This window comes from Myxine glutinosa, chromosome 2 (genome assembly GCF_964187855.1).
Source record: "Myxine glutinosa chromosome 2, kmMyxGlut1.1, whole genome shotgun sequence".
Classification (NCBI taxonomy): domain Eukaryota; kingdom Metazoa; phylum Chordata; class Myxini; order Myxiniformes; family Myxinidae; genus Myxine; species Myxine glutinosa.
The window spans coordinates 81,574,435-81,596,498 of NC_136262.1; the positions used below are offsets into that span (position 1 = coordinate 81,574,435).

At 43.5% G+C, this 22,064-nt stretch overlaps 1 protein-coding gene across 2 annotated transcripts in view; it reads left to right on the plus strand.

Moving 5' to 3' along the window:
* Positions 1-21,349, plus strand: part of LOC137421649 (ammonium transporter Rh type B) — a 48,003-nt gene extending 26,654 nt beyond the window's left edge. For both annotated transcript variants that reach the window (XM_068107905.2, XM_068107906.2), the window contains exons 6-11: positions 3,934-4,100; positions 10,090-10,227; positions 15,603-15,736; positions 16,470-16,654; positions 17,969-18,042; positions 19,238-21,349. In XM_068107905.2, the coding sequence (XP_067964006.1) occupies positions 3,934-4,100; positions 10,090-10,227; positions 15,603-15,736; positions 16,470-16,654; positions 17,969-18,042; positions 19,238-19,312 (773 nt within the window). In that variant the 3' untranslated portion in view covers positions 19,313-21,349. The remainder of the gene's footprint in view (positions 1-3,933; positions 4,101-10,089; positions 10,228-15,602; positions 15,737-16,469; positions 16,655-17,968; positions 18,043-19,237) is intronic.
* The last annotated feature ends 715 nt before the right edge of the window (positions 21,350-22,064 follow it).

Below are 22,064 nucleotides of genomic sequence, written 5' to 3' on the forward strand. Positions count from 1 at the left end.
GCTGGCCGAGACAAGGGCACAAAATCACTGCACAAATGCACATGTGAAATTATTCCTTCAAGATGGAAGATGAAAGTATTCCTTCCTTTTAATTATTCCTTCAAGATGAAATTATTCCTTCAAAATATTAATGAATCAGAGACATTCCTTCAAGATGTCTGATTCCTTAATATCTCCTCCGGTATGATAGACCTGAGGCTCGTCCTGGTGGTGGGGTTGCTATCTTTATAAAAAACTCTCTTCCTCACTCTCCTTGCACTGCCCTCTTTCCTCCTCACCCCCAGGAGTACCTCTGGCTACGGCTTCCTCTCCGCTCCCACCTTTTGTTCATATGTGTTCCGTACCGTCCTCCAAACAGTGATGACTCCATTTACATTTCACTGTCTGACAACATGGACCAACTTCTATCCACTCATCCCAACTCTCTCTTCCTCATATGTGGTGACTTCAACTGTCATCATGCCAGCTGGTTGGGTGTGGGTTCCTCTCTCACCAGTCATGGCACCTCAGCAAAGGACTTCTGTGACTCACTGGGATTGACACAATCTGTCAATTTCCCGACCCGGATCTCAGCCAATGGAGAATCTTCTCTTCTGGACTTGGTTATGACTAACTTCCCTGCAAATATCTGCTGCTCTTCTTCTGTTCCAATCGGTTCATCTGATCATTTTCTTGTTAAAGTGGATATCTCTCTGGCCATTCTCAGAGAGCCTCCTCACTCCTCAGCATCAACGAGTCGGGCATTTCACTCAGGCTGACTGGCACGGTCTTCAAGCAGCCATCAATCATCTGGACTGGTCTTCCATCTCTACTGCCTCTGACATCAACTCATCCTGGGAATTCTTCCAAAGTAAACTGCTCTCTCTCATTCACAGATTTATAGAATCTTGTCTTCAGTTGTCATACCCTTCCTCCCGTCCATGGTACACTGAAGCTTGTGATGAGGCAGTTGCCCTTAAACAACTTGCCTTCGCCACCTGGAAGGCAAATCCAACGGAAGGCAATCTCATTTCCTTTCACAAAGCCTGGAACAAGTGTGTGTCTCCCCTCAGGAGATCCAGCAAAAACTATCTCTCCACTCTCAAGACTGAACTCTCAAACCTGTCTCCCTCCTCCAAATCCTGGTGGTATCTGGTCAAATCTGTTTATGGTGTTTGTTCCCCTTCAATCCCCTCCCTTACCTCAAACTGATCCACAGCTGACACTGCACGTGACAAAGGCGAATGCATCAACTCTCTGTTTGCCTCAAAATCTTGTGTCCCGAACCCATCTCTCTCTGTTCCCACCTTACCCAGTCTAACCCAGCTGCTCCTGGACTCTGTGTCCTTCTCTCCTGACAAGGTGGAGAAGTTTCTGTCAAACCTCGACTCTGATTCTGCAACTGGACCAGACGGCATCAGCCCATGGGTCGTAAAATCCTGCTCTGCCACTCTATCTCACCCTCTCTCTGTTATATTCACCCTCTCTTTTGCTCCAGGTCATCTGCCATCTGCTTGTAAATCAGCCAACATTAGCACCTTACACAAAAAAGGTGCAAAAACAGATCCTTGCAACTACAGACTAATCAGCCTGCTCCCAATAATCAGCAAGGTCATGGAATCCATCATCGCTTTTGACATTAAATCCTTCCTCTTCTCCAATGGCATTTTTCTTCTCTTTTTTTGGATACAGAATTGAGGCTCATGTAAGAGCTAACACATTGAACATGAAAACATGCACAGACATATAAAACATGCAATGAAGGGAGCGGGAGACAAGAGAATGAGAGAGGGAAGCACACAAGCACAGCAACAGAAGAGCACAGGGACGTCGGTAAGACATTCGACAAAGGGTAAAATACTCGGGGGAGTTAGGGGGAGAAAAGAAAATCAAAGAAAAAAATGATACAGCGAAGGAAAGAACTTAAATTCACAAAACGCCGATGGGGGAGCAGGGGGGCGGGGAGGAGTGAGCGGAGAGGGACTAGGCCGCACATGCTGTACCAACAGAAAACGATTAATTACACACAAGTTTGCACGAATTACAAACCAAAACCTAACTAGAAACACACAGTAACACATATGCAGTAAAATAACCAGTGGAAATTTGACAAAGTCATACAACAACATGACAAAGTCATTGCTCCCCCTGCTCGGGCTGTGCTCCCCCCCCCCCCCCCCAAATATTCCTGCAGGATGCACAAGATGTACCAGAAACCCTCTGCTGGTGAAACTGCCAAAATCAAGACTGTCTGCTCACCGTCACTCTTTCCTTCCTCTTTTCTCCCACCTCTGGAAAAATCTCCCTCACTCCCTTCAATCCCTCTCCTCACTCCAGGTCTTTGAAACAGCTGTTCACCACCATCTATTATCTTCCCCCATCCAAAACCTTGATCTTTTCTACCCCCATTAAAACACCCCAAATCCGCCTCTTTCAATCCCCAACTTCTTTCCTGAAATTCCTAGTAGTGTTCATTTGCTTTGTACCGTGTACCCTTGCCTCCTTCCACAGCCCTCCCCCTTCCACAGATCTACCAAAGTCCCTGTTCTCTACTGTTGTTGTGCTTGTGTGCTTCCCTCTCTCTCCTTCTCTTGTCTCCCGCTCCCTTCATTGTATGTTTTATGTGTCTGTGCATGTTTTCATACTCAATGTGTTAGCATATACGAGCCTCGATTCTGTATACAAAAAAAAAAACAACAAACAAATACAACGAAATGCACAAATAAACTAGAAAGACTCTCGGTAGAGCGCATACCTCCACCAGGCGGACCAGTTTACGTTTTGTATCCCACTGATACTGTAGGCCAGATCTTGATTCAGACCTGAACCAAAATCTAATCACCTTGTTCTTGTCACCTACACAATCAACTCATCCACCAAGTTTTGTAATAATCCATATACAACTTTTTGAGATATTGTGCTATATATAGTTTTTGTCCCTACATTTCAATGGTGAAGAACACTTTAAAAATTAAATAAAACTGGATCCGAGAGTTTTATGTTCACCAAAATCTGAACAATTTGTCAATGTCACATACCCAAGCTGTCCACCAAATCTCGTCTGAATCCATCCACAACGTTTTGAGATATCCTGCTCACAGACAGACAGGGGTGAAAACATAACCTCCGTCCACTATCGGTTTTCCTCATGTTACAAAGACAGCCTCTCAGAGCAGAGGAGGTGGTCTCTGGCTGTGAAGGAACCCACTGAACAAACCGAAAGATGAAAAAGCAAAATGATATTGCTGTTATCAGTAAATGCAAATTGTATTGGGATTAAAATATGAATTCAGTCTGCTGGTTACATCATTACTGTATTTCAGTGTGGCATTAGCTCTGATGGAGTACCCATGCGCCCTAAGGCAGGATTTGTAATTTGGCCTGGGTGCCGTTGGCAAACGCATACTCTTTGGGAAAGACACTGGCATCCTTAACATCCACAAGGTAGTGCTAGCATATTGGACACCCAGCTTAATATCCATATAAGGGTGACCAGTGTATGGCACATGACCAATAGTTGGCACATGACCAGTATTTTATGTAACGCCAGTACCTGACACCATACCACTGTGTGGTACATCCATAGTACATCGGTCTGATGTGAATATACACCCAAAGGGAACCATGAGCTGGCAGCTAGTAGCAAAGCCATCACAGGGATGGGAGGTGAAGGTTTGGCTATCAAAATGAAATTTTAATTTGTCATTAATTTTCGCAGAGTTTCATTATCTAACTTTACTTACCACAGAAGGGGGAAAATCAATGAAATTCCATAAATATGATTCATGATCTCCATGTGGATAATGTCAATTTAGACACCTCTGGGGAATATGAACAATAAAAAATGATTTTGCTGACATCATCGAGGCAACATTTGCAATCACCATTTATCTTGGTTTACATTGGTTTAGAGTTTCACCTTTTATACCTACTGACACCTGGTTCTGCCCACAGGCACCATCTTCCTGTGGATGTTCTGGCCAAGTTTTAATTCTGCCATCGCTGGTCATGGAGATGATCAAATGCGCGCTGCGATGAATACATATTTCTCACTCGCTGCCAGCCTTGTGGCCACCTTTGCAATTTCGAGTTTGACAAGTCGAGAGGGAAAGTTGGACATGGCAAGTGCTTCCGGTTTTTCTACTTTTTAGTTTAGCTTCATCAGGAAATTAATTTGTTTGCTGAAGCAAGGTAATAGAGAGAAACAGCTCAGGCAGGTTTGTTTTTTATTTTTTATTTCATTAAGTAATTTTTGGATCTGTTAATGTTGAAAATGTTTCATATACGTATAAATACACACACACACACACACATACATACATACATATATATATATATATATATATATATATATATATATATATATATATATATATATATATATATATATATATATATATATATATACTGAAACGCAAAAGAAACTTACCACCTTTGAAACCTTTAAATATCAACAATAACACTGCGTGTAGTAAATGTGTGAACCTATTTGTGGACAATAGTGTCCTCACTGTCAGACAAAACGGTCACGGGTGGTCACTTGAACCTTCAATGGTCACTTCATAGCACAGCTGTTGAACAGCCGTTTTGACTGTCAGTGATTAGCCAAGGGGTACGGGATGATTTTAATGAGCTGCACGTGATGTCTTGATATTGGCTTTAAAAAGGCCAGTGCAAAATGGGCATTTCAATCAACATGCCACGATTGTCAAGGGATCAACGGCAGCGTGCCCTGGGCATGCTGCAAGGCGGACTGAGCTACCGTGAGGTGGGACATCGCCTTGGCTGTTCACACCAGACGATATCGGCCCTGGTGGACAGAGACACCCTCCACAACTCTGCAGATGACAGACCTCGATCAGGGAGGCCAAGAGTCACCACTGCAAGGCAGGACAGGCAGATGGTCCGAAGTCACCTGCGGGATCGATTCCGTCCAGCATCCCGCACTGCGGCAGAAACTCCGGGGCGTGCAAACCCACGGATCTCCAATGATACTGCACGAAGACGACTGCATGACTATTGCAGTCATGCAAGAAACTTACCACTTGTTTGAAATGTAATAAAATTGTAACAATTTACGCCGATGATGCACTGCCTGTATCCAAAACAATGGTGGCCACACACGCTATTGAAAGGGGACTGACATTGCACCCTGTGCTGTTCTGTGCTGTAGAACAAACTGATGAGATGGTGTATCTTGGTCAAAAACTTGACATGTCATCAATAAAATGCCAATGTTTCAATTAGCAATTGTTGGTTTGTTTTATTTTGAACTGTTACATTTTTATTACATTTCAAACAAGTGGTAAGTTTCTTGCATGACTGCAATAGTCATGCAGTCGTCTTCGTGCAGTATCATTGGAGATCCGTGGGTTTGCACGCCCCGGAGTTTCTGCCGCAGTGCGGGATGCTGGACGGAATCGATCCCGCAGGTGACTTCGGACCATCTGCCTGTCCTGCCTTGCAGTGGTGACTCTTGGCCTCCCTGATCGAGGTCTGTCATCTGCAGAGTTGTGGAGGGTGTCTCTGTCCACCAGGGCCGATATCGTCTGGTGTGAACAGCCAAGGCGACGTGCCACCTCACGGTAGCTCATTCCGCCTTGCAGCATGCCCAGGGCACGCTGCCGTTGATCCCTTGACAATCGTGGCATGTTGATTGAAATGCCCATTTTGCACTGGCCTTTTTAAAGCCAATATCAAGACATCACGTGCAGCTCATTAAAATCATCCCGTACCCCTTGGCTAATCACTGACAGTCAAAACGGCTGTTCAACAGCTGTGCTATGAAGTGATTATTGAAGGTTCAAGTGACCATCCGTGACCATTTTGTCTGACAGTGAGGACACTATTGTCCACAAATAAGTTCACACATTTACTACACGCAGTGTTATTGTTGATATTTAAAGGTTTCAAAGGTGGTAAGTTTCTTTTGCGTTTCAGTATATATATATATATATATATATATATATATATATATATATATATATATATATATATATATATATATATATATATATATATATATATATATATATATATATATATATATATAATATATATATATATTATAATAGCCGTAGATGATTCTGTCTGTCTGTCTGTCTGTCTATCTGTTGGGTGTCTGTCCGGGGTGTGGCTTACTCGGTTTGCAGAGTAGCTCCACCCATAGCTCCACCCATTCTGGGAGTGGCTATAAACAAATATCCACCATTTTATTAACTCGCATAGCTTTGAGTCCTGTTTTGTAGGCCCGTGGTGTCTTGCTCTCCCCCAAATCAAATTCGATAAATCATTTCATTTTTCACAGTCGCTAACATAGTTTTAGACTCGGTTGAAAAAAAACGGGAAGAAAATCCGATGAAAGTTGCCGTTTATAGAACGAAATGAATTCTCAAAGGCCTGTAACTTCAAGGCCATTGAGTCTCTCTCACGCCTTTATCTCCAATCTAACTCACCATATGATTTCATTTTTATCGATGGTTTTACTTTTAGACTCGGTGTCAGCAATAATTGAGAACAATCCACACACGCGGGAAAATGCAGAGATATATTTTTTAAAATCGCGTCATGGTGTATCATACACCGCCCAACATGACACCGCCGGCAATGTGTCGATATATATTAAAAATTCGCTTTTGCTTTTCCGTTATGATATATTACTATTTCGTTTGATGATAGTCGTCACAAAAACGTCAACAATGATGCCGACATATATTTCTTCGTTTTTATTTCATTCAACATATTAGCCGGAAGTAAAATATGTTTCAGGAAATTACCGAGAGATATTTCTTCGTTTTTTTTATTAGTTATGTGCGCATACACTTTAAATAGGTTTATTTGAAATCTTTAATTTTCCACAAACATTCCACACACGCGGGAAAATGCAGAGATATATTTTTTAAAACCGCGTCATGGTGTATCATACACCGCCCAACATGACACCGACGGCAATGTGTCGATATCTATTTTAAATTCGATATATCATTTCATTTTTCACAGTCGCTAACATAGTTTTAGACTCGGTTGAAAAAAAACGAGAAGAAAATCCGATGAAAGTTGCCGTTTATAGAACGAAATGAATTCTCAAATGCCTGTAACTTCAAGGCCATTGAGTCTCTCTCACGCCTTTATCTCCAATCTAACTCACCATATGATTTCATTTTTATCGATGGTTTTAGAGTCGGTGTCAGCAATAATTGAGAACATTCCACACACGCGGGAAAATGCAGATATATTTTTTAAAATCGCGTCATGGTGTATCATACACCGCCTAACATGACACCGACGGCAACGTGTCGATACATATTAAAAATTCGATATATCATTTCATTTTTCACAGTCGCTAACATAGTTTTCGACTCGGTTGAAAAAAAACGGGAAGGAAATCCAATGAAAGTTGCCGTTTATAGAACGAAATGAATTCTCAAACGCCTGTAACTTCAACTTCAAGGCCATTGAGTCTCTCTCACGCCTTTATCTCCAATCTAACTCACCATATGATTTCATTTTTATCGATGGTTTTGGACTCGGTGTCAGCAATAATTGAGAACATTCCACACACGCGGGAAAATGCAGAGATATATTTTTAAAAATCGCGTCATGGTGTATCATACACCGCCCAACATGACACCGACGGCAACGTGTCAATATATATTAAAAATTCGCTTTTGCTTTTCCGTTAAGATATATTACTTTTTCGTTTGATGACAGTCGTCACAAAAACGTCAACAATGATGCCGACATATATTTCTTCGTTTTTATTTAATTCAACATTATTAGCCGGAAGTAAAATATGTTTCAGGAAATTACCGAGAGATATTTCTTCGTTTTTTAAAATTAGTTATGTGCGAATACACTTTAAATAGGTTTATTTGAAATCTTTAATTTTCCACAATATAATTTACTTGCCATTTATCATTTGATGATTACGAGACAAATTCCTCTTGAGGATCGTGACAATTCATGCGCTGCGTGGAAACTTCTATTTCCAAAATGAATGAGACGCTCGATGAAGAACGCAGACTTGAACAGGATGCAGCAAGAAAACGAATGAGACGGGCGAACGAGTCCATCGACGAACGTCAATGCAAACTTGCGGGGTCACCCGTGGGAATCCCACGGGCATGGATGTGTGTGACATTTCGACATATTGTCATTGAGTTAGATGCTGCACATTCATTTTTACAAAATGGTTACTGGCAAGTCATCAGATCCAGAAATGGTGTAAAAACCACCGTTTAGAGGCCATTTTTCCCCGCAAAGCGGGGGTTGGCCTTTTCGGGGACCGTGGTAGTTGTTGTTTTTTTGTCCCCTTTTTGAAGCAATGTTTTACGGCCGGATGCCCTTCCTGACGCCAACCCTTTTTGCCGCCTTCAACGACAAACAGGGAATTACCAGTGAACTGGTACTCAATTAGCCGACCTCGGAAGGATGACAGGCTGAGTCAACCCCCCTGGCATTAATTCGGCGATCGACCGAGATTCGAACCCAGGATCATAAGCCGGCACCCTAGCCGCTAGCCCAACACCAGAAATGGTGTCATGAACACAATTTATTTACGCACAAGCACAAAAGCAAGACGGGCCGATTTCCGATTCCGACGGGCGAGACGGGCCGATTTGGAGCAAGAAAAAGAACGAGACGGGAGAAAAAGGAGAGAAACGAGACGGGGAAAGCCGATTGGAGAGGCGAGTGAGGCGCGATTGGAGAGGAGTGTGAGGCGCGATTGGAGAGGAGTGTGAGGCACGATTGGAGAGGAGTGTGAGGCGTGATTGGAGAGGAGTGTGAGGCACGATTGGAGAGGAGTGATTGGAGGGGAGTGTGAGGCACGATTGGAGAGGAGTGTGAGGCACGATTGGAGAGGAGTGTGAGGCGCGATTGGAGAGGAGTGTGAGGCGCGATTGGAGAGGCGTGTGAAGGATTGGAGAGGAGAGGAGTGTGAGGGATTGGAAAGGAGAGGGATGTGAGGGTTTGGAGAGGAGAGGAGTGCTAGGTGGAGAGAGGAGAGTGTCAGGTGGAGACAGGAGAGTGTCAGGTGGAGACAGGAGAGTGTCAGGTGGAGACAGGAGAGTGTCAGGTGGAGAGGAGTGAGGGGTCACATATTATGTGAAATAACTAAATTCACACCATTTCTGGATCTGATGACTTGCCAGTAACCATTTTGTAAAAATGAATGTGCAGCATATAACTCAATATGTCGAAATGTCACACACATCCATGCCCGTGGGATTCCCACGGGTGACCCCGCTAGTATATATATATATTCCTTTGGAAGGTTCCTCGGGCCTGCTCCCTGTCCCTCCGGACCTTAGGCCACCAGGGCACAGATAACTCCGTGGCCCAACGGGTTGTTAAGCAACCGTGGACGTCGGTTGGGATAAGTCTGTCTAATAAGGTCCCCTCGCCTTTATGTCGTGTTACCTGTTAGTGACCCCATGACCTCAGCTAAGGACCGCACCCTCGTCCCATTATTCACTCATCCTCCCTTTAATCCCTTGGCCTGGTGTTGGCTGAGCGGTTAGGGTGCCAGCTTGGGATCCTAGGATCCTGGGCTCGAATCCCGGTTGATCGCTGAATTAACGCCAGGGGTGTTGACTCAGCCTATAATCCTTCCGAGGTCGGCAAATTGAGCACCAGTTCACTGGTAATTCCCTGTGTGTCGCAAAAGGCAACTAACAGGGTTAGTGGCAGGAATGGCATCCAGTCATAAAACATCGCTTCCAAAAGGGGACCACGGTGCCCAAAGAAGGCCAACACCTGCTCTCCGGGGAAAAATGGCCTCTAAAGGTGGTTCTTCTCCCTTTAATTCCTTCCTTCTACCCTCAGTTTAATTTTTCAAGTCACTCTACAAATAAAAAAATTGAAAGACAAGAATTTTTTTCTAGATTTGAAGCTGCAACAAGCATTGTGGCTTTTATGGGTTTCGATTGTTTTGATTTTTGTGGTTTTTTTTTGCAGGATTAAGAACGTTTTGTATATTTTATTTGTAAAATTAATGCATTATCAAAATGTCATCACCATTCAATAATAGATGCTGGTGTTCATGAGGAACAGCTAATAAAGAATGCGTGTCTCTGCTTACTCTTCCTTTGTTTCCCCAAACCCTCACAGGTTCACATTCAGAATGCCTCACTAGCTGGAGGCGTGGCTGTGGGGACGTGTGCCGACATGATGATAAACCCGTATGGAGCTATCATGATTGGCTTTTGCAGCGGTATAGTTTCTACCTTGGGCTTCAAGTATCTTGCGGTCAGTCTTGAATTGGCTTATAACTTTAAACCGCTTTGGATTTTTCTTTATACATACAGCATTATAGGTTTCAAACAGCATGTATACCGCTTTATGCTTTATACAGCATATACCGCCGTTGATGCAGCATCTGTTACAACACCTTATATAACACGTTAAATAAGTTATTCGTGCCTGTTGTTTGTGTCCTTTATGACGTCCTTAAAACAGTAAGTTTCCTGTTTGGAATGATTTTCAATTTTAACTGCCAGGCAGGGAGACAGAGTAAAAGTATTATCTCGCTCGTCCTTGCGCATGTGTGATTGGGATGAGATTACGTATAATTTACCAAATGCAGAGCCAAAGTACTGCAAAACTACAGGTTTGTGTTCTGATTTGTATTCAAAATATAACATTCACTTTAAATTCAATAGTTCCTCGACAGACAGACATGCACCACTTACTTAGTCCTGCTTTTCGCTTTGTGCGTGTGGGTAATAAGCCAGGAAGCAACACCAGCATCGTGAATACATCAAAATGTGGCACCTTACGTGATGGAAAAAATTGGGAAAACAATATAGCCTATTTTACTCCAAGGGGTCCCAGGATTACCCACCCAAAATTTGGTTGCGATCGGTTCAGCGGTTTTTGCGATACCTGGGAACAGACAGACAGACATTTGGTGAATTATAGTAAGATTCTCCCATTTATCTGGATTCAGTCAATGCAAGCCATGCGTACTTGTCGCTTTGCTAACGGGTTTAATCAAAAGACAACATTTTGTATCAGTGAATCTCAATGAGGATTGAAATTGAAGTGAAACACATCAAAAGGGATCTTTTATAGCACATCGTTGTTATTGTCGTTGCTGTTGTGCACTCTTTCCGTGTACTTGTTTATGTTTTTGATCTTGCTTCCATAGGTATTACCACCTTAAATACAATTTTGTGTGCTACTTTCATGTCCGTCCCGAGTTATGCTAAAGGGTTCTTGCTGTCGTACCGTTGGAAACACTACGTTAAAGCTACAGGTTCTACTTATTCTTCCATCATGGAAAGACAGGCTTTTAAAATGGATTTCTCTCATTAAATAGTCACTATTTTTTGTTCCAAGCAAATCGATTAATTAGCTTTCCAAACAAAGAAGTCGAGTATTAGGTTTGTAATGGTACCATTTTTATACTACAACAGCAAGAACCCTTCAGAATAACGTGTGACGCGCACGCACACACACACACACACACACAAGCACACACACACACACTTCTGTTTTTACAACAGGTAATTTATACCAGTGCAACAAGCCAAACGTCACATGATAAAACTAGAATAAGTAGAGACGATAGAGCACACCTCCGCCAGGCTGAACCGTTTATGTTTTGTATCCCACTGATCGGTCAGATCTAGATCCGGACCTGAACCAAAAACGAATTGGCTTGTTCTTGTCACCTAACCAATTAATCCACCTGAATTCCCAAATAGCATGCTATACATCGTTTTTGGCTCAATCACTCAATGGTGAAGAATCATTTAAAAATTAAAATAAATAATAAATCGGATCTATCGCCAAAATCGAATCGATTCTTCCTTGTCACACACCTAACCTCTCCACCAAGCTTCGTCCAAATCCGTCCATACCTTTTTGAGATATGGTACTATATATTGGTTTTCGCCTAACTCTCACGCAATGATGAAGAAGAAGAAGAAGAAGAAGAACACACATTTTGCATCTACAGATTCATATGGCTGCCGAAGCAGTTTCCTAGGCAACAGGGCACAATCCTGGACAGGTCGCCATTCCGACGCAGGATACTTGAATGGCTCATTCTTCCAAGTTATAATAATAATAATAATTCATTTATTTTGTATAGCGCTTTTCATGAAGTCCAAAGGCGCTTTGACAGAGTGCAAAACATAATGCATAACAAAACATGAAAACAACAATTGCAAAAAGACAAGAATCAATAGGGAAATATTTAAAGCAAAAGGAGGGAGAAGGAGAAGTGATAGTCAGGGGTTAAATGCTGTGGGTTGAATGTTGAATGCAGTGCTGAACAGGTGGGTCTTGAGTGATGTTTTGAATGTGGTGAGTGAGGACGAGTCTCTGATGGTGTGAGGTAGTGAGTTCCAGAGGGTGGGAGCAGCGATGGAGAAGGCCCTGTCCCCCCAGGATCTGAATTTGGTCCGGATGGGGGGGGGGGGGTCAGGAGGTTGGTACCAGCAGAGCGGAGGTTGCGGGTGGGAGTGTGTCTGGAGAGGAGGTCAGCCAGGTAGGATGGGGCCAGGTTATGGAGGGCTTTGTAGGTCAAGACGAGGATTTTGTACTGGATTCTCTGGGAGATGGGGAGCCAGTGAAGCTTGTAAAGGACGGGGGTGATGTGGTCACGGGTCCGGGAATGGGTGAGTAGACGGGCAGCGGAGTTCTGAATGTATTGGAGTTTATTGGTGATTGTTGAGGGTGAACCATAGAGGAGGCTATTGCAGTAGTCCAGACGGGAGGTGATGAAGGCGTGGATGAGGGTTTCTGCAGCCGTGGAGGAGAGGGATGAGCGGAGACGGGCAATGTTTTTCAGGTGAAAGAAGGCTGTCTTTGTGATCTGTTTAGTGTATATGTCGAAGGAGAGGGTTTGGTCAAAGATGACGCCAAGATTCCGGATGAGGGGGGAGGTGGATACTGGGATCACCATTATCGATGGTGCCAACATCGATGTTGAGGGCAAAGTTATGGGTGGATTTTGTGAGCGTTTTTGGGCCAATGATGATTATTTCAGATTTATCACAGTTAAGTTTGAGGAAGTTGATTTGAAGCCAGGATTTTATTTCAGAGATGCAGTTTGTCAGGATAGAGTGGGTGTCGGTGGAGATGGACTTGGTGGAGATGAAAAGCTGGATGTCATCGGCGAAGCAGTGGAATTGGAGACCACGACGGCGGATTAAGTGACCGAGGGGGGACAGGTAAAGGATGAAGAGGAGGGGGCCAAGAACTGAACCTTGGGGGACACCTTGGGGGAGGGGAGCAGTGGGGGATTTGCAGTTATTGATGGAGATGAACTGGCGTCTGTCAGAGAGGTATGATTTAATCCAAGAGAGGGCAGTGCCGGTAACGTTAAAGGTGGATTCAAGTCGGGTGAGGAGGATGGTGTGATCGATGGTGTCAAAGGCAGCGCTGAGGTCGAGGAGGACGAGAATGTTGAGGTTGCCAGCATCAGAGGAGAGGAGAAGGTCGTTGGTGATTTTGAGGAGAGCAGTTTCAGTACTGTGGTTGGAGCGGAATCCGGATTGGAATGTTTCATACAGGTTATTGGCAGAGAGGTGATGTTTGAGTTGAGCGGCTACAGCGCGTTCCAAAACTTTTGACAGAAAGGGTAGGTTGGAGATGGGTCTGAAGTTATTTAGGGTGTCAGGGTTTAGACCAGGTTTTTTTAGAATGGGGGTAACAGCAGCAATTTTGAGGGATGGTGGGATGATGCCTGTAGACAGGGAGGAGTTTATTGTTGCAATGATAAGTGGAGAGAGAGCAGGGAGGGAGGCCTTGACAAAGCTGGAGGGGATGGGGTCAAGAGTGCAGGTGGCAGTTTTCATTCCTATGAGGAGTTCAGAGAGGTCAGTAGGGGAGACCGGGAAGAATTGAGACAGGGGAAGGCAGGATATGGGGGGGCAGGTGGTTGGAGGGGGAGCGGGTGCGGCGGTGGCCAAGCTGTTGTAGATGTTGTCAATTTTGCATTGGAAGAAAGAAAGGAAGGAGATGCAGTTGTCTACTGTGAATGACTGGGTGGTGGTGTCCAGGGGGCGGAGGAGTTTGTTTATTGTCGAGATGAGTGCTTTTGGGTTTCCGGAGCCAGAGTGGATAATTTGAGAGTAGTAGGCGGAGCGGGCGTGGGAGAGGGCATCTTTGTAGTGTTGTAGGTGGTCCTTGTAGGCTTGGGAGTGAACTGTGAGACCTGTTTTATTGCGGAGTCTTTCAAGTTGGCGAGCACGAGTTTTCATCAGGCGGAGTTCAGGGGTAAACCAGGGAGCAGAATGGGTGAAAGAAACTGTTTTGGTTTTTACAGGCGCAGGCTGGTCAAGGCAGGAGGAGAGAGTGTGGTTGTAGTAGTCAGTGAGGTCGGAAGGGGTGTGGAGGTCAATGAAGGGAGAAGTGGACATTTTTTCAGAGAGGGTGGATGAGAATGAGGTAGGTGAAAGAGCGTTTAGCTTACGGAAGTTGATAGTGCGATAATGTCTTGGTGTTGGGGTGGGGATGTTGATGGTCATAGTGATGGCTAAGTGGTCAGAGAGGGTGAGGTCGGAGCCAGAGAGATGGTGCAAAATTAATCCAGTGGAGCAGACAAGGTCCAAAATGTGACCACGGATATGCGTAGGAAAATTGACATGTTGAGTGAGGTTAAAGCAAGTGAGTAAATCAGTGAAGTCAGTGGTTATTGTGGAGTCAGTGGAGTCCATGTGGATATTGAAATCACCAAGGAGGAGGATTGAGGGGGAGAGGGAACATAGCTGGGTCAGAAAGTAGGAGAAGTCAGACAGGAATAATGGGTGTGGTTTGGGAGGGCGGTAGACGACAGCCATGACTGACTGCGTGCGACCAGAGAGTTTAAAAGCCAGGTGTTCAAAGGATGAGGATGAGGCGATGGGGATGAGGCTGGTCCTGATGTCTTGACGGTGGATAACGGCTGATAAGCTGATATTCTTTGCCGACTACAGAAGTATGACAGTCTGAGTCAACCCACCTGGTGTTAACTCAACAGCATGGCAGGGGCTTGAACTCAGGACCCTGAGATCTCAAGCCAGCCACCTTAACCATTAAGCCAACACCGGGCTTCCAATGGTGAAAAATCACATCAAAAAATTCTCGGATCTGGATCCAGATTAGAATCTTCACCAAAATTGAACCAATGCTTCCTCGTCACACACCCAACCTGTCCAGTGTCCACAAAGTTTCGTCCGAATCCGCCCACAACTTTTTGAGATATCATGCTATATATCGTTTTTAGCCCCGTCACCAATGGTGAAAATCACTTTTAACAATCTCTGATCCGGATCTTCACCAAAATTGTGTGTTGCTGTACTTGGCCGGTCACCTGCATAAACGATAAATTTCAGAATGATTGCTTGAAAACTTTGGGCAAAAATCAAACACAACCGACACTGCAGACCAACATACTCGGCAAAATCAATTTGCCAAGTAATACACCTTGAATGGGGTAATTATATAGCAAGGCATACCTGGACCAGCAGGGATCATGTATAGTGATCACTAATCAGTTTGCGCAATGGCAAAATTCCACTCAGTCTACCTTTAAATTCATGACTCTGGTTTGATGCAAAAATATACTCTGCTTGGGAAAAGTTAGACAGCCCTGAAAGATTTTTAATCTTCACTCATGTGTGCCTTTTCAGCCGCTTTTGGAATCAAAGTTGAAAGTTCACGACACATGTGGCGTTCACAACTTGCACGGAATGCCAGGAATTCTGGGAGGACTTTCTGGAGCCATTGCTGCGGCCTTTGCTAGTGAAGAAGTCTATGGACTGAGGTACGGTTACATGAAAGGCCTGGGAGTTTCCTATGATAATGAACTATAATGTTCCTTTCATTAGAATCATTGCATTAAGAATACAATTATGTTGCATTGTTGGGCCATAAGGTGGTAGTTTATTTGGTAGTCTGTTATTAATTTATTCTGGACTTTCTCCACCACCTGCACTGACTGCCAGCCTAGAGGTGGGCTGGACATTTGAAAATGTGTTTGCCGCTCCCTACATATCGATAAAATTAGCCCTTTCTCGAGCTTACCCACCTGATTGGTAGACTGACTCAAATGGGGACAGGTGATGGAACCTGAGGACAGATGATTTAGATTTTAGAAGATGTGTTTCCAGAGGCTGTGCTACTGCACCAATCCCTTCAAGGCTTCAACCAGACAGTGTACCACCGTTTCATGCCAGCCCTCCCATGCCCCCCCCCCCCCAAATCTTTATCACCCTCATTAACCCTTTCTAACCCAACCCTCTTATTTACAGGTTGCATGTTCCCTCTCCTCCTCTCTATCCCTTCCTGTTCATTCATCCCCTTGTTTAATGAGTCCTTCTGTCAGTTCGTACCCTCCGTCACCTCGCCCTGCATTGAGCCTCGAGTTTCTACAGAAAAGAAAACCATGTTATTTACCTTTTCATTTGCTTTATGTTTTAACGATTACCATTTTAGAACAGTTTAAAATTTATCAACGTTGTTTCAACTCGTTGATCATGATCTTTTTTCATTTCCAGCTTGTACTTGACCTTTCCAACATTAGTGCCAGAAGACAAAAACACTCCTCTGTTCAAACGTCTTCACGAATGGAGCGATGAAATTGAACCTGGAAAGGGACGCTCGCCCATGGTGCAGGGGGGGTTCCAGGCTCTGCAGGTCCTCATCTCCTTGGTCATGGCGATAGGAGGTGGCATGATTACAGGTAAGCACTTGCACATGAGCCCTTGCTAGTAATAGTAACAAATAATGAAACGCAGCACGATGCAATTTAAACTACAACAACCGATTACATGCACTCATCATTTTACTTTGGACAAGTCAGGAGACGACGATGGTTCACGAGCGAGCGGTATTCAATGACAAAGGATGGACTATAATCGACACAGGCCCGGACATGCCAGGCCCGGAAATGTCAAAACGAAGGTTACTGACCTTGAAATGAGATCGAAAATAATGTAAAATCAGTTATGAGGTTGGTTAGGCACACAATACCGAAAATTCGGTTCGATTCCGACAACTTTGAAAATTTGACCTTTGTGACCTTCAAAGGTCAAAGGTCGAAGATTCTGAAATTTGTTGGAAAACTTGTATTTCATGATGTATGTGATAATATCAGATCATGTACAACATTTCACCCTATCAGGAAGCGAACAATGTCATAAAACCATCAAAAATCGACTTTTCTAAATTTCGTGACCTTGTGACCTTGACCTTGGGGCGAAAATGAAAAATCGAGCTCCGTGGGGCTAGACACATGACATTGGCCTAACCAAGTACCGAAACCCCTGTCAGATTCCACCAACTCCCTCGGAGAAGATGTAGCTTGAACTCGATTACCCCCTAAAAAGACATCTTTTTCGGGCGTCGCTCCGCCCACAATGGGCGCAATACGCCCACTCTAGGCAGGACACAACTAGATCATGATATCAACCTCCCACCCAAGTTTCATCAAGATCAGATGATATCATCGGGTAGTTATGCTGCGGACAGACAGACAGACAGACACAGACAGACACACACCCATGACAAATATAGTGGTCACTCTGTTTGATAACTCGTGAACCAACACATTAGCTGCAACAAAAAACAGGGGGACCACCTTCACATCCAAAGCACGTTACGATATTGACAAATCAAAATGGCACCTTACCACCTGATGCATCATCAACACCTTGGCTATACTCCGGTGCTGCATCGCTGATTGCATCCTGTTGCCTCCGATGCAATGCTTGCAAAATCATCTTCAATATGATTATTTAAATCTACAAAAGGCAAAACTTCTTGACAATCCCTTGTACAAAATGAACACAATGACTGACAAATCATTTTTCAGGTGTTTCACCATCACAGCATTGAACCGTTAGCCTCCGATGCTCACTTCCTGTTTACTTTATATTTTGATATGTTTAAAGCAGACACAAGTTTGTAAGTTGCACATATGTTCAAAACAATTTGGTATAAAGTTTATATTTGTGACCATTCTGGGAAGGTTTTTAAACACTCGTTTTTCATCCAGGTTTCTTCCTCAAACATACTTGGTGGGGGCAGGCTTCTGATGTTGATTGCTTCGAGGACAGCATGTACTGGGAGGTAACGTGGAGTTAACGCTTTACATGTCCTGCCAGTTAAACGTGTTGGAGTAATTAGGGGGTTCCTACACAGTAACATGATGCGACCTGATGCAAGACCCTAATCGTTGTGTGCGAAAAGAACAAACTAGATGTTGGCCTTATTGAGAGAGGTCACGGGAGATTTGGCTTGCCGACCCAGGTAAACGTGGCCATTCAGTAAATGTAGTGTCTACCTTTACTGAAATGATCACCAGCGCAGTGAGCTTTCAGCTGATCTAAGCTGCAGTTGGGATCCCCTTGTTTGAGGTTTTCCTTTCAGCACAAAATGACACTTATGAAAAGAGTGAGATGGGGTAAGAGGAAAGGGAAGGGGTCTCTCTTTAGTGTTAGCCAATCGAAACGACTTCAACTCCGGTAAGTTTCCGACTTCTTTCCTGGAAGTCCTAGCAATGTCCATGTGTGTTATACCTCAACCCCCCTTCCCGTGCCTCCTCCCCCAAGCCCTCTCCCTCCCACAGATCTCCCGGTGTCCCTGATCTCTACTGTTGTACTTGTGCTTCCCTCTCTCTCCCCATCTTGTCTCCCGCTCCCTTTGTCATATGTTTTATGTGTCAGTTTGTCTTTTTGTGATTAATGTTAGCTTTTACACGAGCCTCGATCTTGTATGCAAAAAAAAAAAAAAAAAACTCCAGGATCAGCTTGAATTGACCCAGGCACATGTGCAGGGGTGTCATCATTGCTGACGGCCAATAAGTAGTTAGATGGATAGATCGATGAATGAATGAGTGGGTACACTTCCTGCTGTCAATCACTTAACCACATCCACAATGAGCTTGGCGCTCAGATGGGAACTACAAACAAGCACTCCCATAATGAGGGCCCGTCGGGTTGTCGTGTGTCAAGGAGGGGTTCTAGCGAGAAGGGTCAAATCAAAGTTCATCACAAAGTTTTACACTAGTCAGGATATTCCATACACAAAGCAGCGTTATACAAACTCAGTGACCTTTTATGACATCACAGTTTTTCTTTCTCTTAAACGAGTAGTAAATGAGTTTATGTATGATTATAAATGACATTGGTGAAACATCCATGATAAACCGAAACAGTCTTGCATTTCCTGAAGTACATTGTATACGGTTTCATCACATTACTGTGCATGGTATGACATGTCAGAAATGTTTGAAACAAAGTCACCTCTTGTGCACTTTTTCTAGGTGCCTGAAGCTGAGGGGTTTACAGAGGTCAAAACTGATGGAGAGCATCCCTTGGATACGCAGGACGAGCTCTAATTACAAAAATACATTATCATCCATTTATATCTCAACATATACACTTGTACACAAACGAACCACCTTGCAGACAGGCATACAAACAGACATACAAACAGACATAGACGTTTGCACATACACATCGATATGCATACAGAACTCTAGAGGAAATGAGAGCAGTTGAGAAACGTCGAGTCAAAGCACGAGATGATCAGAATACTGCCAAAAGAAACACGGATAACCCAACCAAACCATAACCCAAAACCCAAAAGAAACCCAAAAAGATAACCCAAAAGAAACACGGATGCACAACAAATTTTAAATTTTCTCTTCGGAAAGAGTTTCAGGTTTGCACAACATGATGGCAGTTAAGTGGGACTGAAACATTTGAGTTGAGGAGAAGAAGGATCAAAATTCCTAAAATTTGTTTACTGAACCTAGTTACATGAAAATGGAATCAAAGTTTTTAAATATACAAAACAAAAAACGTTTAGTTGTGAATGGCGCACATCTACCTGGATTTCAGTGGAGTAATGAAAAGGAACAAATTGTGAATATAAGGGTTTACCGATGTCACACCAAGAGAAATGAGTAACAAAAGGGTTGAGGTGTGTAGTTAGCCTGGATTTTGGAAGTTTAGCCAGAAGTAGGTTACTGGAAGAACACGTGCACCCTGGAGATGCTGCTGAGGGTTGGAGGACAGAGAGCAGAGGGAGAAATATCAGAAAAGACGGAACCACCTTTAGAGGCCATTTTTCCCCACAGAGCAGGGGTTGGCCTTTTTTGGGCACCGCGGTCCCCTTTATTTTTTTTTGAAGCAATGTTTTTATGGCCAGATGCCCTTCCTGCCACCAACCCTGTTAGTCACCTCTTGTGACACACAGGGAATTACCAGTGAACTGGTACTCAATTTGCCGACCTCAGAAGGATGACAGGCTGAGTCAACCCCCCCTGGCGTTAATTCAGCGATCGACCGGGATTCAAACCCAGGATCCTAGGATCCCAAGCCGGCACCCTAACCGCTAAGCCAAACACCGGGCTAAATATCAGAGAAGAAGGGTTAAAAAAAAAACAGAGAGGCCGCCATCCTACGTGCAAGGTGAGAACAACAGATCTTGTGCTTCATCCTAATCGTAGGAGATTCCAATAATGTTTTGAGTTTTAGATTCCACAGAATCCAGGAAAGACAGATGTGATGGTGGAGTACCAGCCCATAAGGGAGAGCAGTACTCCATTGAGGTATCGACAAAGGCCTTGTAGACTGAGTAGCTCTGATTTTTCAAGGAAAGATTCGGATCGATAGAGGATGCACAGTCTGTGGCAAGCTTTGGAGGTAAGCTTTGCTATGTGGTCGGCCCAGGAAAGGTCATGGCTGCTGGTGAGGCCCGGAAGGTCAATAGACTGAATATCTTAATTCCAGTGGCTAGCTAGGGAAATAGAAGGATGGGTGTGTTTGATGATTCTTCCATTGTAATAGAGTGACACAATGAATTTTTCCAAGATTGAAGGACATGTTCCATTTATCAGAGCATAACTTCCAGATCAGCAGAGCATGATACAGCTGCTGTCTACCTCGCAGAAGAATGGGGGTAAGGTACGACATAATGTGGAGTCATCTGCAAAAAGGAAGAGAGGGTTTTCCAGAGCATTGGAGAGGTCATTTATGTATACGAGGAACAGGATTGGGCCCAATACACTGATCAGGGGAAGTTAGAAATTCTAAATGTAGACAGCCTTAAATGCCACCGGCAGAGGGTATGGGTTACATTCTAATTTGATAGGAAAGTTATTACTGAAAAAAATTGTAAACTCTTGACATTTTTTAACAGTGCTTAGTCTCCTTTTTTATTGTTGGTCAGATATTTTTGTTTTGTGTCAAACTGTTGGAAGTTGTTTTTAAAGTGAGAAGCAGTTGTGCTTTGTTTATGTTGCATTTGATTGTTTTACTTTATATCACGTTTAGAGCAATATATACAGTGCCTATAGAAGGTCTACATCCCCTTCAAAATGTTCACCTTTTGTTGCCTTGTCACCTGGAATTAAAATGCATTAAATCAGGCTTTTTCCACCTTTATTTACACATCGGAACCCAGAACTTCCAAGTGAAAAACAAATTCTACAAATTTCAGAAAATTTATTAAAAATACAAAACTAGAAAATCTTGGTCGGATAAGTGTCCACCCCCTTATAATAGCAATTGTAAATTAGCTCAGGTGTAACCAATCACCTTTAAAATCACACACCAAGTTAATTGGCCTCTACATGTGTTAAATTGTCGTCATTCTGATTATTATTACCCTGCACTCGCAAAGCGAAAAGCAGGGTTAGGCATTCGGTTGCGTACGTACGTGTGGCGTGTCTGCATTTTTAAAATTCATTTTCTCAGCAACCGTTGGTCCAATTGACACAAAACTTTACCATAGGAGTGCCTCCTCCTGAATAATTATTTTTATTCATAATTATGACGTTATAGATCACATGGTATGGACGCCATCTTGGAAACACATTACACCGTTATATCTCCCAAACCACTCAATGGAAAAAGTTGAAATAGGGCTCATTGTCAAGTACTCCCAATGGGGAACAAGATATGTTGATGATGACGATGCCATTGGTGTCTTCATTATGGCATCACAATTCAACAAGTACAACGCTTGATCTGATCAGTATGAAAAAAAAAAATTCCCCTGCAACTGTTAGTCAGACAGACACGAAATTTGTACCATAGGAGCACCTCCTCCTGTAGAATTTTTAATGATAGTTAGAACGTCAT